At 45.0% G+C, this 16,966-nt stretch overlaps 1 protein-coding gene across 3 annotated transcripts in view; it reads right to left on the reverse strand.

Moving 5' to 3' along the window:
• Nucleotides 1-1,174: 1,174 nt before the first annotated feature.
• Nucleotides 1,175-16,966, reverse strand: part of TNKS2 (tankyrase 2) — a 72,517-nt gene continuing 56,725 nt past the window's right edge. For all 3 annotated transcript variants that reach the window (XM_088476470.1, XM_088476478.1, XM_088476459.1), the window contains 7 exons: nt 16,237-16,357; nt 12,586-12,683; nt 12,388-12,462; nt 12,195-12,300; nt 4,828-5,014; nt 3,794-3,950; nt 1,175-2,927 (listed from right to left, as the gene is read on the reverse strand). In XM_088476470.1, the coding sequence (XP_088332596.1) occupies nt 2,865-2,927; nt 3,794-3,950; nt 4,828-5,014; nt 12,195-12,300; nt 12,388-12,462; nt 12,586-12,683; nt 16,237-16,357 (807 nt within the window). In that variant the 3' untranslated portion in view covers nt 1,175-2,864. The remainder of the gene's footprint in view (nt 2,928-3,793; nt 3,951-4,827; nt 5,015-12,194; nt 12,301-12,387; nt 12,463-12,585; nt 12,684-16,236; nt 16,358-16,966) is intronic.

A 16,966-nucleotide genomic window follows, 5' to 3' on the forward strand; every position in this document is an offset into this window, starting at 1 on the left:
TAGGCAGGCATGACTACAAAGTCTATCAAACCTCTTTCTTACAACTGGCAATAAAAGTTATTTTTCAGTATCACAATTTTCAACAATTGGACATATGAACATAATTGCTTCATTAAACATAAGAAAGCACATAACACAATCATCCAAAGCTACAGACTGACTAGCAAAGTGTATACAGTATATATATATATATATATATATATTTGTATAGATTTCATCAAATGCATCAAAATGAAACATATTCACTATGTAAAGTTCTCCACTGAATATGGAAACTGCAAACAAACTAGGACTTCCTGAATTGATGGCTCTATAGCAGCTGTAGCTGAACTCCAGCCCTCAGCTGATACAAAGTGTTTATGGTTGGAATGCCAAAAAACTGCCCGTTTTATGCTAGCAGTATGTGCAGCTCTTGAGCTACAAAATGTTGTTCTTGTATAAAAAGGTATGTTATTTTTCAGGCACAAAATTAACAATAAGTCCAAACACTATCATTGTAAACCAAAAGCAAGACTCTGAAACATCCATTAGTATAGTTGAGGCAGCTGTATGTTCAAATGGATCAAGGCTGCTCGTTAGGTAATCTAGTCCTTTGTATATGGACAAAAACATACATTGCAGGAACTGATGTGTTAACAGAAGAGAAGCAATTCAGCGGTCAAACCACTGAAGAAAAAAAAAATCAAATGTGATTTTTCTTTGTATTCTGGTTTAGAAGAGCGATGTGCCTTATGTAAGCTAATGTAGACACTCAGTTGATATTTATAATGGGAAATCTCAAGGTACGCCCAAATTGCATGCTGACAAAATTCAGTTGCAATGTTTTCAACAATTAAGTTTCAATTATTGTTCAAGGCTAAATGTACTATTTGACATTTGAAAAGCAGAATGGTTTGTTCAATTATACTAAAAAGGCTACAAGGAATAAAACAATATTTATATATATAACTGGCTCAGTAACATTTAATTTTCAGATTTATTTAAGCAAACCGCATAATTATGACTGATTAGTCTGCAATGGGCGCACATGCACTGTCTGCACCTAACTCCCTCCTACCCCATCAAATACGACCTGAGCATGCAGCAGATATAGCATACCTCCCAACAGGACCCATTCCAGGAGGGACTAAACGCTCTGCTCCTGGACTTCCCTTCTGATTTATGATTGCCATCACCTGTGTTGTTTTCTTAATTGATAAGAAAAGGGTTTCAACAAAGGTGATGGCAATCATAAATTAGGAGGGAAGTCCAGGAGCAGAGCATTTTGTCCCTCCTGGAATTGGTTACGTTTTGAGGTAAGAGATAGTATGTAACCTCCTCTACTAATATACAAAATAGGCAAATGTTAATTTAAAAAACAGTACTCTATAAAGCAAATATGGTTCCAAATGATTGTGCCTGTGCAGCATAGATTTCTTCTTTTGCATGGACAATGCTTCTGCAACTATATAGCTGTACTGCTAGGTATCGCAGATCTGGGGCCCAGGCTACAGCACAACCATCCTTACTATAATCCGCCACTTAAGTCCTATGGTGGTCAGGAACGGATCCATGGGGAGGGGGCGACAAGTGTGATCTACCCACTTCCCCCTTGTAACACTTCTCAGTGATCACTGCGCATTGGGAGTCTCCTCTCTCGTCCGGTCGGATGTGTGCAGCCATACAGTGGCAGTTAGAAGTATTACAGGGGGTGGGGTGTGGTGGTGTTCGCACTGATATGCCCCAGAAGCGCCCCTGATGACTGTCTCTTTCCTTGGAGCTTCACACTTAAAATTGCACCTTGAAAAGAAGCAGTACCACTGTTTTTCAGAACTCTATAGGAGTTGTAAGATAGCCCATCATTGTAAGATAGCCAATTAACTGTGCCGCAGCCATTCAATCAATAGTTACGGTCAGACGATGTTGAGAATCATTTGAATTTTACAGTGGCTCCACCTCTCCAACCATTTGGCTCTCAGGAAGCAATGTCTCCTGCTCAAGCAGCGACTGTAAGGTAACATGTAGGATGGCAAAAGAAGTGTTTACTTTTGGAGTAGTTACTGTGTTTTAGAATTGTTGAAAAAAAAAAAAAAAAATTATATATAGATTTATTTTTTAATGTATTTTTTTGAAAAACAGAAACAAATAGTTAATTTTTTTTTTTTTTTTAAATTCAATCCGAATCAGCCGTTTAAAAGAGATAGGAAAACAATAGTAAGAAGCTGCAACTGAAAACTGTAGAGGAAAATAAAAGTAGATTTTTCAGGGCCAGGTTATTGCTGCAATGTAAGATCATCCTGGTGTTTGGTAAATAATGGTCAGCATTGTGTTCGTTCTAATAAAATTACATACCCATTTTTTCCTCTTTACAAGTTGCAATTTTAAAAGACTATATTACAAAGCAATGTAAATAAATACCGGGCTAGTAAAAAAAGGCTCTTATTTACAGTTTTACAAATTAACTGTATTCAGTGTAAATGCTGTGTTTCGAAATACACATTTTAGTAATGCAAGTATTTTTTTTTCCTTTTTTTTTTTTTTTTTACACAGGAATTTAGTTAGATGTTCTAATTTTATTAAAAACAAAATACAGGGAAAAAAAAGAAAGAAAGAAAACTATTTAAATTTCAAGTTAACGCAATACATTTCTTTGTGTATAATTAAATATTGACAAACCCATTTACTATCAAGAATGGTGTCTGTTAAAGTGCTGATAAACAAAATATTTTGTGAATGTTCAGGAAGTATACTAAACATTTCTTTAAAGCTTTAGTCTCTGGAAACGGTACAATGTATTCACATTGTTTAGTACGGTCTGTCTCCCCTGTGGCCACCACAGAGATGTATGTCGCACATGAAAGGTTGTGTGGTCCAGAGGTTCTCAATTATCCATCTGTTGTGGTGTCAGGCTTCACTATTTGATAGGTTATTAAATATTCTGGGTATGCCTACAAGAAAGACCATTAAGCACATTAACAATGTAATAGTTATTCAAAGGATTATAAACGTTTTCATCTACAGAGTTTAAAACATTAGCTTTGTTATCTTTGATGATAGGATGAGCAAACACAAGAGCTCAGGTTGCATCAGTTGTGTCATAAACAGGTATGAACACCATTAAATAAGACTATTGGCATGTAATTAGTAAGTGAAGGCCTTGCAGATTCACATTTACATTGGAAAACACAGAATCAGATAGCACCCACACATGGTGTTGCTAGCCACAGCCTCCTGTGTAAATGGTAAAATAACTAAGACTATATTATGCAGGTTTAAAACTCTATGCAAATGCACGGATCATATTTTCATGTATGGAGATTTGTTCTCTCTTATTCCCAGGGCCTGATTCAGAAGTTAATACAGACGCGGCTGCGCCTTTTGGCGGTCACCAATCTGTTACTTTATGCAAATCCCGCTACAAAGCCCTTCCCCGGTGAACAAGCCAGCATATCAATGTGCAAGGACTAAGACGCCCACTGTCACTGCCTGTAGATGATGTAATACCGCCTGGAGCATCATTAGACACCACCGTCAGTCACAAGATCTAAGCTTGCTGCAGCCCTACGGCAGGTGCAGATTTACTATCGGAGTATGGCCTCCAATGTGAGCAGTTGAGCATCAGTGTACACTAACACTTCAGCAACACTCCCATAACACGGACCATTTCTGTGCCTCTGAATAGCCACCTCTCAGCACTTTCCAAGACATTTAAGATATCGTGCGCCTCAATCTCAACAGCGCCTTTGGGCATCCTCTCTGTGTAACGCATGCGCCATAGATCTCTAAAGGGTCACATTTGACAGCAGTAAATTACCTGCTCCCCACGGTAGATGACGTACTCTGCCAGAGCAAGCCCATTTACACTTGGCCGGCCCGTGACTGAATGGTGACCAGGAGGAGAATGCGCCATCTTCATAGCACTGAACTGCAGGAAAGATTTCCCCAATGTCACTCGACAAAATAGAAGCTGTCTGTATGGGAGGGGGGGAAATACAGATGAGTTATTATTCTGCTATAATCTATCAAACACCTGTCACCCAATGTTACATCTCTTACTTTAATATTTTCACTATCTAAAATTGTGAGGATACAAACAGATGGCAAACATGTGTGTAGGCTTTAAATTCTCTTAAAGGCACAAAACGGCTTCATATACTTCCAACAGGAACAGTTCTTCTTTCTCAGTACTTTCCTTAGCTTCTACAAAAGTGTTACCGAGTCTAATGAACACGCTTACAATGACTTACTGCAATTTGCAAATTTCCATGAATCCATCATTCAAAACCAAGAAGGAAAAAATAATATATTCATTTGATGGTACAAAGATATATATACAGAGAACAAAACAATTTGCATAATAATAATGCTTTTCTCTGATTGTCTATTTAATATGCACAGATAAGCGACGTTGAGAATACAAATACTGTTGCAGCAGATATTGTTGTTCATAAGCAGTTACAAGGGTTATGTAAATTACTTTTACAGAACTATAGCAGCGAACAGTGTAGTTTAGTACCATTTTCACTTCAACAAAATGAAAGACTATTTTAATCTTCCTACACCACACAACATATTTTGTGGATTTTCCCTTTAATGCAGCATTCTTAAAAAGTATAGTATTTCGTAGTTGCTTTTTGTCGTTTCAATTAATGCAAAATCCAAAATTATATTATCAGAAGACAGGAAACCAGCGCCATCTGCTGGTGCAGAATGAGGGGAACAGGATTAATGAAATACATTAAGGAATGATTGGATTCCTGGATTTTATGCTTTTTCATGTTCAAAGACTATGCATATTACAGAGCTGAATGTTACATATGATACAGCCTTTACTGTAATGTCACATACCTATGGCAAACATAACAAGATCGGTCTTTGTGAATTGGGCATCCCGTGCCTCCTCCAATGCCGTAAACATACTGGTTACTTTTTGAAGAGTTTTCGGCAAAATATATACCAGCTCCAAACATACCCCCAATGTAAGCGTGCCTTTCATCAAACCCCTTGTGAATAATTGCATTTACAAATGGAGAACCTGTGAATGAATCCAAGGAAAACAAATACAATGACTGTGTAAAGACTTGGCACTATATTTTAATCTTGGAGAAAAATGGTTAACATCAAAGAGCAAAATTGGTTTAGCAATCACCTTTTTTTCACAACATAAAACAAATTAGTAGGACTCACTCCAAGATAGAAGTCTGGAACTAAGCCGTACCATAAGCATATGAATCTTGTATGTAGTTCTTAGACATGGACAGTGAGTCAAGTCAGCAATTCAAAAAAAACAGTGCAGTGCTGTAAGCATTTAACAATGGCCTCAGGATGGGATCAGTATGAAATAACAAGAGATATGGTAAGAACTTACCTTTGTTATCTCTGTTTCTACGAAGTCCATAGGGTCCACAGGGTTGACCTTGGGGTATAGGTTGGGAACCAAATCCGGGCACCACGCAGTTAAAGCTTTTAGCTCCCAGGATGCACTTGGGTCCACTCTCCCTATAACCCCACCCCCAAGCCAGAGGCACCTCAGTTTGTAAGTAGCCAAAGGCCGGAGGAGGAGAGAAAAAGAGAGAGAAAACTGGAACACTCGATAACCATACTCACAGAAATGGGAGACGGAAAACCGGTGACCAGCCACACAGCCCATTTGAAGCCAGGTGCGTCAGGGCGGGCGCCCTGTGGACCCTATGGACTTCGTAGAAACAGAGATAACAAAGGTAAGTTCTTACCATATCTCTTGTTTTCTACTTCAGGGTCCATAGGGGGTCCACAGGGTTGACCTTGGGGATGTCCCAAAGCAGTTCAACCAAGGGAGGGGACGCTCCTGTGCTGAGAGGAGAATCCGCCGCCAAAAAGGAAGCATCCGGAGAGGCAAAGGAAACCAATGCCTAGAACCTTAAAAAGGTGTGGACAGAAGACCACGTGGCCATCTAGCAAGGCAAAACAGCCAAGGCGCCACAGCGAGCCACCCACGAGGGTTACATGGCCCGAGAAAAAACAAGCATTAACAACAGAAAGGCCTACCCATGGGTAGGCCCCTGAAGAAGACATACGAGGCCGTCCAGCCAACATTTGGCCATAGGCCGGCCATCCTTTCCTGTTAAAACCAGAAATCTCAGACCACCAATAAGGAGTCCGATTTCCGTCAGGAACTTGAACGGATCACATAAATCCACAGAGGCCGGACCACAGTCAATGAGGCCACACCAGCCGAGAGGACTGGGGACTGAATGGCCTCACCATAAGTTCCAGAATAATATGGAACCTAAAAATCACTAAGAAGAAACACAGGGTGAGAGCAACTCACACCCTGACAAGATGCCCTCCAGAAGAGGGAGCCACATGAGAACGCTCCCAATTCCGACACTCACCTGGGTGATATAAACTCCCTGAGAGAAAGAGAGAAAGCCAAAGCAATAGACCATGTAATGGCTATCACAACCAGCGGTTCCATTAACTTTCCCCGGAGTCAACGAAGAACCACTACTAACTCCCAAGGAGTCCCTAGGGAGGACAAATGGAGGCATAATCCAGAAAACACTCCAAAGGATGAACTGGATACCAGAGCGGAGCAATTCCATATCTTAATCATACTGACAGTGTAGAGATCCGCACTGTCGGGAAGGCCAGGCCGAGGGTGAAACCCAAGCCAGCCGGAAGGAATGCCAGAATATCTGGAAATCCTGGACACCAGAGGATCATATCGACAGGTATAATACCATAAGAATTATGGCTGCCACAGTTTGCGGTAGGTCCCAGCAAAAGCTGATCCATGTGCTCTAATCATTCCAACGATGACAAAGCCAGGGAAGCCGTAAGACCACTGTAGGAACGCAGTCAAAGACAAAAGACCCAGGTCCAAGGCAAACCCCAGGACCCTGAGACAACAGGTCTGGGCAGTGAAGCATCAGGAATGGAGTATCGATGGAGAGACTCCGAAAAACCAAGTACCCCTGACATCTGGGGCAATCAGGAGCCACCAGCAGGAAAGCATCTCCGTCTCGATTGAAACACTTCCCTCGAGGAAGAATGGAGACCGGAGAACACAGGTACGCAAATTGGAAGAACCACTTCACCGACAAAGAGTCACTGAAGGTTGCTTCAGAATCCCCAGAGTTGGACTGTAACACCATAGTGTGATAGAGTCAGAAGGCCATGAGGGTCACCTCAGGAGGACCCCCCCCTGCTCACCAGGAGATGAAACCTCTCTTGGGGAAGAGACTAGTCCCCTGGATGCACGTCGTGACAGCTGAGGACTCCCGCTTCCCAATGGAGAGCACCTGAAATGAACACTGTCGAGATAGTCGGGAGGAGACCCTCAGACAATGTCCGAATGTATGACATACCTGACATTGCCACCCAACGAACAGTATTGCTAAAAAGGAAGCCACTGTTCTGACCCTGTCGGACTGAACTTTTTCAGGTTCACCGGGAAACAAGGGCTATGCCAGAGTGAAGGCCCAAGACAGGCTAAAGTTCCAACAAGTTAATTGACAGGGTGGAATCGACAGACATCCAACTGCACTGAAATGGATGCGAACCAGACACTGTCCTTAGCAAAGAATACCCTGGACGAGATGGCCATAGTCACCCGAAAAGGGACCGACTTGCCTCCGGGGAGAGCATCATCGTTTGAACAGTGATCAGACAGAAAAAACTTGTTCCATCTGGAGATAAGCCAATAATGGAAAGGCCTGGAATGGAACTAAGCCCATTCCACCCTTCCAAAGGCAGACACTGAATAGTGGACCATGCATCCCAGAGTGTAAAGACATATGTCGACTGCGCAGACATCCATGTACTCCTAATGGAAGAGTGGAGATGCCGTCTTACGCTAGAAGAATTCTCAGATTCTGAGAATCCAGAAGGGCTCCTAGGTGAAGAATACCCAGAGAGGGATGCAGGGAGGACTTTTTCCCCATTGATTAAACGTCTGCACCCTGAAGAAGCCACAGTCAACCTGACCCGGCTGTAAAGTACCCCGGTGATCCTGCTAAGAGCAGGAGGCCATCCAGGTACAGGAGCATTGGGATATACTGAACAGAAGAACTGTCAGAAAATCCAAAACGCTGGTAAACCCCTGTGGGGCTGAGAGCAGTCCCAACAGGCAGAGCCCGAAAAATCATAAGTGCTGTGATACAGCAAACCTCAGTCCATGCTGAGGTAAGGTCTCTGTAAGTACCCGTAGGCACGCGTCCTGTATATCCAGTGATACCATAAAGTCCCCAGGTTCCAAACATAGTATGATGGAGCATAGGGATTGCCTCCTGAGCCCAGGTAGCTTTAGGAACTGGTTCAGGGAATTGAGACAGAGAATAGGCCAAAGAGGACCATTCAGCCACCGCACCAGAAAGAAAGCAGAACAACCAGTCCCTCGCTGAGAAAGTGGGGATGGCCCAATTAGCTCCGCTTACCGCAACAACTGTATAGCTTTCTGGATTTGTAAGGCCCTGTTCCGAATAAGGGCCTGCGTACCATCACATGGAAATAGGCTGCCTGAGCAAAGAGAGTGCGTACCCTCCTACCCAAGTAGCCGCGGCAACTAGACACTAGTACCGGGCAAACTGAGAAATCGCCATCTCCCAGTGGTAGGCCTGTCTCGTCAGGCTGACGATATATCCGTAGGTTCAGAAGCAGGATCGGCTGGCAGTCCAGGCCTGCTCGGAACTGGATATGTCGGCCCTTGTAAAGGCCGACAGTCTATGAAGAAACAGACCTTTAGGCTGACCCAGAGGACAAAAAGACTTAATAGTCTGAGGCCCCGTAGTGAGCATAGCTGACGGCGGGAAATTTGTACTGCCACTGTCAAGGTCAGGACCCAACAAGATATACCCTATAGATGGTATCTGCACCTCTGCATTCCCTGAGCGCAGCCATAGGGTATTACGGAGGATACCGTCGCAGCCGGAACTCTGAAAGTTAGGAGCTGGTATCCAATATAGGCATGTCCACCTATGACAACTGCATATATTACGTGAGCGACCAAATACATTTGAACCCCAGACGTGTTGGAGGGGAAAAAACATTACAAATGCATCAGCTCAGTATGCAATAGTATTAACCAACCATGCTATAGCCATGGTAGGATGGGTAACAACCCCTGAAAGCGAGTATACTGATTTCAGGCAGAGTTACCACCTACGGATCAGAAGAATCCGACCACGCAGGAATGGGATGCATAGTAACGTCTGTAATCCGACGAGTAACACGCCCATCCACCCCAGGAGGGGCTCATGATGACCCTCAGGGAATTTGGGACAGGAGACCAAACACTGTTGTAATACCTCATATCTGGCAACAGCCAGAGTCCCGCCATGCGATCCACCCGCTAGTCAGCAACAGGGACCCAGAAGGCACGTAATACTGAGGGTGTATAATACAGGTGCAGGTCAACATTCACTCTAGCCAGAATGGGCCTGCTACCAGCCCTAAAGCAGGGATAATAATACCTGAAATAGGCTTCCCCCCGTGTAAGAGGGAAAGAGCCCACAACAGTATCCAGTTCCCGGTAGAGCCAAGTGGGAAGTAACCACAGGGCGTCAACCACACCAATTTGCGTTTCATAGAAAAACGACATCCACCCAGGGTGGCTGTTGCGGTAATCCCTGCAAGGGGCATGACAGACTATTGTGGCACCAGGGGGAATTCATATACTCGAAAAACCCCTGTAGGGAGCGGTAGTCTGTGTCACAGGGGATGTGCAAGAAACTGCGAGATACCCTGAGATGAAAAAGGGCAGTATGGTGAAGTAACCCCAAGTGAGGTACAACAATGGGGCCCGCCCGGCGATCCGCAATTAAGAGGATCCCGAGAAAACAAACCGCCCAAGGGGGTCGTGAAAGGGGCCGGCACCCGATGACGCCACATACAGAACCCTTTAAGAGTTCAATCCTCCGCACTAACACCTGCAGCACATGGCTTGCAGGATAGTAAAAATGGGTGCAGTATAACGCTCTATCTCCTGGTCAGACATATCTGATCAAGCCTTGTGATCAAGCAGCGCTATACTGGTCCTGACTGATACTAAAAATTAGCTGCAGGGACCCATTTTCAGCGTATGTAACACACAGTTCCACTCAAAATATGGCAACGTGCAGCACGCAACAGTATGTGACAAACCTCACAAATATTAACAAGTATATAAATGTGAGGTCTCAGAACCACCCCAAGTACAGCTGTATTAGGGCAGATAAGGAAAGGGATAGATATACACTGACAGGTGAGAGAATAAAGTACAGACAGTCAGCACTAGCATAAGTCACATACCATGCAGATATATACATAAACATGTCATATAATATACTGCACTAAGTCACTGCATTCAACTGCCCAGATTCAGTGTCTGGGAAGGCTACAGCGCTGTGTACACTGACCTGATGGTGAGGTATGCAGGGGGACTGGACCAACTGCCATCTCCGGAGATTTCTGCTGCACCACAGAGAAAATGGCCGCTGGAGACCTCAGAAGAAGCGTGGCCCGCGGAGGAAGCAGCTCAGCGACGCCAGACTATAGATACTGAAAGGCGCGCTGAGCTGAGGGGAGGAGCCTCTGTAACAGGGAAGGCTGTCTCCCCTGGCCGGCAATTAACCCCCGGGACGCCAGCTCCCTGCACCGAACACTAAGTCCCTGGTGGTCTAGTGGACACACGGGGTATGGGGGGCCCGCCGCCACTGCCGGCACCTCCGGTCTGTCCCCAGAGACCGGAGGCACAGGGCTGCATTTCAAATGCGCGGATCACCGCAAGCGGTGACCCGCGCCTTACCTGCTCCCCGTGGATCCGGCAGCAGTCCTGGGCGCCCGCAGAGTCCGGCTAGTACAGACTCTGGGGTCCCGCTGAGATCCCCAGATCTGTACTGGCGTCTCAGCGCCAGCGGGGTGACGGAGCGGCAGCTTAGACGTCCTATGGACAGTCTGACGCTGCCGCTCTGTAGAATCCAAAGGAAAAATAAAAAACTCTGTCCTTTAGAAAAAATAAAGCTTAGGGGCTGCTAATCAGCCCCCACTGCACTAAACGGTGACCCGAATCCGGCCGGGCACCAACTTAAACTGAGGTGCCTCTGGCTTGGGGGTGGGGTTATAGGGAGAGTGGACCCAAGTGCATCCTGGGAGCTAAAAGCTTTAACTGCGTGGTGCCCGGATTTGGTTCCCAACCTATACCCCAAGGTCAACCCTGTGGACCCCCTATGGACCCTGAAGTAGAAACCGCCGGACGCCAAACCCAACGTCGGAAGACCAGCAACAGAAGATCCCGACAGGTACGTTTTTTTTACTATTACTAACCCTCCCCCCTTAGGGGTGCCTAACCCTAACCTCCCCCCCCAGGTGCCTAACCCTAACCTCACCCCCCGTAAGTGCCTTACCCTAAACCCCCTTTAAGTGCCTAAACCTAAACCCCCCCCCCTTCCCCGCAGCCTAAACCTAACTCTCTGGGGTGGGGTCCTAACTCCCCCTTCCCCTAGCCTAACCCTCCCGGGGGTGTGCCTAACGCCAAGAGTGCCCCAGGAGCCCCTAACCCTCCTGTCGGCGCCCGGCTTACCTTCGTCTTGGTAGGGTCAGAGTCTGTGACACTAACGTAGCATTTTACATGCAGATACAGCTGCAGTCGCACACAGAACATATTTTAATCATCCGATATGCATCACTTTGCAAACAGTGATCGCAAATACCCGCCCGGCTTACCTTCGTTTGGTATGCCGGGTGTCGGTCTCCCAGCGAAGGGATAATGATAGGCGTAGGGGTTTCGACGCCTGTCATTAGACCCCTGCTGGCATTAGACAGTCGGGAAGCCGGCGGGTGGCATTTTGACCATCAGCTTCCTGACTGCATACCCTCAGGAGGCCTCCAACACTGCAATTACAGATTGATACTCTGCGTATCAGTGTACATTAGCCGATGGAGATAATGCTCAATCACCACCAGGCATCAATGTCCAATGCTGTATGAAAGCAAGAGAGCACTTTAACTTTCAAAGGCATACAAATTACTAGGATTTACACAGTACAAGTTGCCTGCAACATAAACATTTATGTAACGTGCAGTAAAAGTAATCGTGCAAGGAAATAAATGGATATGCGCCTTTTGTGATTTATTTCCAAAGTGCTGATAGTGTGGCCAATTTTGCATGTATCCTGGGGAGAGCTTTGCATCTTTATTGTGACCCGTCATTTTCTACAGCTGTAATAACCCCCATAAATAGAACAGATGAGGCTTACCGTGAAAGAGCATCCTTTCATTGGAGTGATTATGATTCTCCTCTGTGACTTCTTTTCTTTGGTGAGTATATCTCTCCCAGAGCTTTTTATTGCATACCTTCTGAATCTAGAACATTACATGAATGACATTAGTATTGCACTGATGCAGGTACACATAAAGCACATTAACATTTCTCACAGCTGATCAATGTACCTTTAATATGTTATATCTGTTGAAGACTCCACCCGCATGTCCCCCGTCTCTATGTTCTCGGACAGTGCTTTGCATCTAAACGGTAAGGGAAAGAAAAATAGCACTCATTGATTTTTTACAACAGGGGATGTTCAATACTGCTGGGACATAGCAAAGAGAATTGGGGTTCCCTCTGCAACACCAAGTGTTTTTTTTTACCTCCTCATCCACAGAAATAAATTCTTTGTCGTCTAGAGCCAGGTCAATTAAAATAGTCCCACTGTTCGAATTATTCAGTGTTAAGTATGGATTCAAACCTAGAAAGCAAAGATCATACATAAATCGCAAAGGAAACCCTTACAAAATTTACAGTAACAGAATAATAGGACCAACACATGCGGTGTTGTAAAATGGCATCAGAACAACATGTATCCCAGCTGTCCCGACGCCCGATGGAAGGATATATTGTGCAACCGTACACACTGCACATTCCGGTGTATGACTGCAGTATACACCATTCCATCCGCATTCACCTTCATGCCGTCGTTGGCCCACCTGACTTATGCGATGTGAACAATCTGTCGTTCCAATTTGCCTGAAAATTACAAATCATCAAATATATTGCCTAATGTGTACCCAGCCTAAACTGGCTCAAGATCGTTGCACCTCTGTGCCCAAAACAATCACTATCTGATCCAGATCAGATGTGACAAAATATTGATTGAATCAAGCATTAATGTCCTGCCATTAAATGGCCAAATCAGCCTGAATGGGATGTCAATGAATGTTGGGAAATACAGGTGTGTCCACATACACCTACCCCTTGTGCGCTTCAAGTCGCGTTACACAACGCATGAGCGCTGTGCGTCTTGGTAGGGTCAGTGTCTGTGACACTAACGTAGCATTTTACATGCAGATACAGCTGCAGTCGCACACAGAACATATAATTTGAAATCGCCCGTTATGCATCACTTTGCGAACAGTGATCGCAAATACGCGCTATAGCACGTATTTTACCCTGAATTGAGGACTAGGGACTCTTACAAAAAGGGGTGGGTTCCAGGGGACACGCTGTGCTGTGGCCAATCCCGTGCCTTTGTGATGTCTTCCGGGTCCCACAGCCAATCCAATGGCTCCTATGCCGTGTTGTCTCCAATTCACTGTGGCTGCCGTGAACTGTAAGAAGGTGCAGAGGAGTCAGCCATTGGCGTCTCCACTAACACTTCTGGATACAGTGGCTGCGGGACCCGGCAGAGAGAAGGCGGCATATACAGCTCAGCGGCTCAAATTCTAACTACGAGGAGCTGTGGCGTTCGCGCAGCTGGACGTCAGGGGCAGTCAGGCGGAGGATTAATGTGGTGCCGATGCGTACTAACGGGGGGAGTGGGTGCTGCCGCTTTCAGTCACTGTGCAAACGAGGAAAGGAGGGGAGGGGATGGAGGCCCTTCGGTAGCTGCTGCAATGCTGCTATTGATTATGGAAACAAGGAAAGGTGGAGGAGCTGCTTAAATGAGAAAATGGTGTATGTTGTGAGGAGGCAGTCCTGCAAACAACAGGCAAACGGGGACGGACTGCTAATCAAGAAATCTGCTGCTAACTACCCTTACCCACTCCCTACCCCCAGAACTGCTTGCCCCTAACCCCCCTCCTTGACCCCAGTACTGTCCCGAATACTATCTACCTTACTCCCTCTACCCAAACTGATGCCTGCCCTGCAACAACCGCTGCCTGCACTTATCCCCTCCCTACCCCCAGCACTGCCCCACAGTACTGCCTGCCCTTCACCACATCCTTAACTGCCCTTACTCCCTTCTACACAAACTGCTCCCTGCATCAACCCCTAGCTCTAGCCCAACTACTGCCTGCCCCACAACATTGCCCAAACTGCTACCTGTCCCTAACCTCCCTGCCCCAACCACTGCCTGCTCTATCCCCTCCCTACCACCAGAACTGCCCACAGTAGTGCCTGCCTTTACCCTCTTCTACCCAGTTTCCTGGCTCAACCCCCAGCTCTACCCCAACTGCTGCTTTCCCTCAGCATTGCCCAAACTGTTGCCTGCCCTTAACCTTCCTGCCCTTGTCTCCGAGCACTGCCTGCCCATCACCCCATCCTTATCCCTAGCACTGCCTGCCTTTACCCCCTCTATCCCAACTATCTGCCACAACCCCCTGTTCTACCTGAATGCAGCCTGCCCCCAACATTAACCAAACTGCACCCTGCCTTTATACACCCTCTCCCTCCCTACACCCAACGGCTGCCTGCCCCACAGTAATGTCTGCCCTAACCCCCTCCCTATCTGCCTGCCATTACCCCCCTCTACCCCAGCTGCTTCCTGCTTCAACCACCAGTTGTAATGGTGCGTACATACGGTACGATTTTCATGAACGATAACTATAGTGTTCAACGATATTCATTTTTATGCAGCCAATGACCTCTCAGCGACCAACGATGCGCACATCGTCCATGCATGCAAGCCAACTTGGACGATATCGTTCATTCTCCATATGGGAAAACGATCGTTGGTTGCTCATGATATCTTTGGTGTGTGGATGAACGATATCGCTCATCCAGCACACCAGGAATTTCAAGGGAGATCATTCAGCGATATCATTTGCTGAACAGATTGTCCTGTGTGTACGCAGCATAATCCAAATGCTGCGTGCCTCAACCCAAAGTATTTATAAGCATTATTAGTGCTGAAAATATGAATGTGACTTGACATGGTGTATGTGTAGGCCATTTGGTGTGGTCTGATATGTGTGGAGGCATATGGGTGGCTCAAAAGCATAAATTGTGATGGGACCCAAAAAAAGTGAAGTAGGACCCCACTTTTTTTGAAGTTATGGGTCCCTGGGACCCACATTTGTTTTTTACTCAGCGCGATCACTGAATACACAAGGTAAAAAGCAGCACAAAAATATGCTCAGCACTACCGGGTCGCAACACGGCATGGCACGGCTAGAAGGGCTGTTTAATGCATAAGGAGTCTAGATGTATGAGGACACATCTGTATGGGGGCCCCCAGTTCAGTCTGTTCAATTTGCGCAACCAGATGTGTTTATAACTGGATACAGGAGTAGACTAAGCAGGCAAATCTTAAACCATGCCCACCAAAGCATTAATCTGTTCAATTTGGCTGCCCACTTGTGCAACTATACTAAAGACAGGTCTGGTCTCACAATGATTGCGTTGAATGGCCAGATTTGCAGTCTGTGTGGAAGCTATAGAATTAAGGAGCAGGTCACAATTACAGTGACACTAAAACCTCAGAAGGAAGAAAAAAAAAACAAAAAAACAAAAAAAACTTTTCAAATGCAAGATTTGCTGCTTTATATTCACTGTACTTTACTTTTCCTAGTTTTACTTAGAACAAAAGGCATATTTTTAGAATATAGGTTACGTACCATAAGTACAAATATATGGTTTTCATATCTGAGCAAATATTACCTGCTTTTCATACTTTTTTTTTGCAATTTAACATGTATGTATGCAAAGTATCTGACTTTTGTGTGTGTGCTGGGTACATTATAGATTGGGACTAACTCCCCTATTGATTTTTGATAATTATTTGGTTATTTCGCCTTGGTCCATGATCATAGTTCATATAAATTGTTTTCATTCGTCTGGGCGTGTATTATTCCAACTTTGAGGCACAGATTTCCTGTCCCATTCTCAAATTGAGGAATGGGGACCACTATCTGATTATGTTGGTCTCTTATCATGTGGTCCATATATGGTCACATCGTTCCATGTATATTATAAATGTTACGTTTTATTTACCCTAGGTAGGCTGAGTGCCCCAACCAAGAGATTCATTTGTCTCTTCCTTAATAAATTGACTGAAAATTAGACAGACATATATTAGTTACCTTGTTGACCGGATATTAGCCTTTCCACGCCTTTGATAATTTTATGTCTGTGTCCATAAGCATTAATTCCGATCTCCTTAAACTCCTTGTGTCCCATTTCAATTAAGACATCTAGTGTAATCTACAAATAGACCATACAATACAGTCATATAAAAATATATATGCTAAATTAACAAAAACATTTTCTTTTTTAGTTAGTGAGTCTCTAGATGGCCAATATAGGTCCATACGTTCAAACAAAACTGCATCAGGTTTGTTATGTCTCTTGTGATAACACACTAGTATCAAGAGTGGTGCAGAAAGCAAGATGCATAGATTTAGTTCCGTATGTACACTGAAGAGGCCTGATTCAGAGATGGACGCAATGCAGATTTTTAAGTAGATTGAGCGATTGTTTGCCATTGTGCATGAGTATAAGCTGCACTATGTGCGTTCTCCTTCACAGCACAAGAGCCCTCTACGAGTCAGGAGAGACGCTGTGTTTGCAGCTGGTCAGACTTGCCGCATATGCTGCCCGACCTGCATCGATGTTACCGATGTTTACCTTGCTGTACGTCGTAGGACGGATATGAGAAGGCAGAAATGGTCTTCCCTATGCTTGGTTGTGATTTGGAAGGCATTAGCGTAAATCTCTGAATCGGTCCCAAGATAGTTAATGTTTCCTCAGTAACATGTACTGTTAATGTGTAATGTAACATCTCTCTCTATATACATACATACCCACTTAAGT

The sequence above is a fragment of the Taudactylus pleione genome, unplaced genomic scaffold (assembly GCF_031769625.1).
Source record: "Taudactylus pleione unplaced genomic scaffold, aTauple2 ptg000016l, whole genome shotgun sequence".
Lineage (NCBI taxonomy): Eukaryota > Metazoa > Chordata > Amphibia > Anura > Myobatrachidae > Taudactylus > Taudactylus pleione.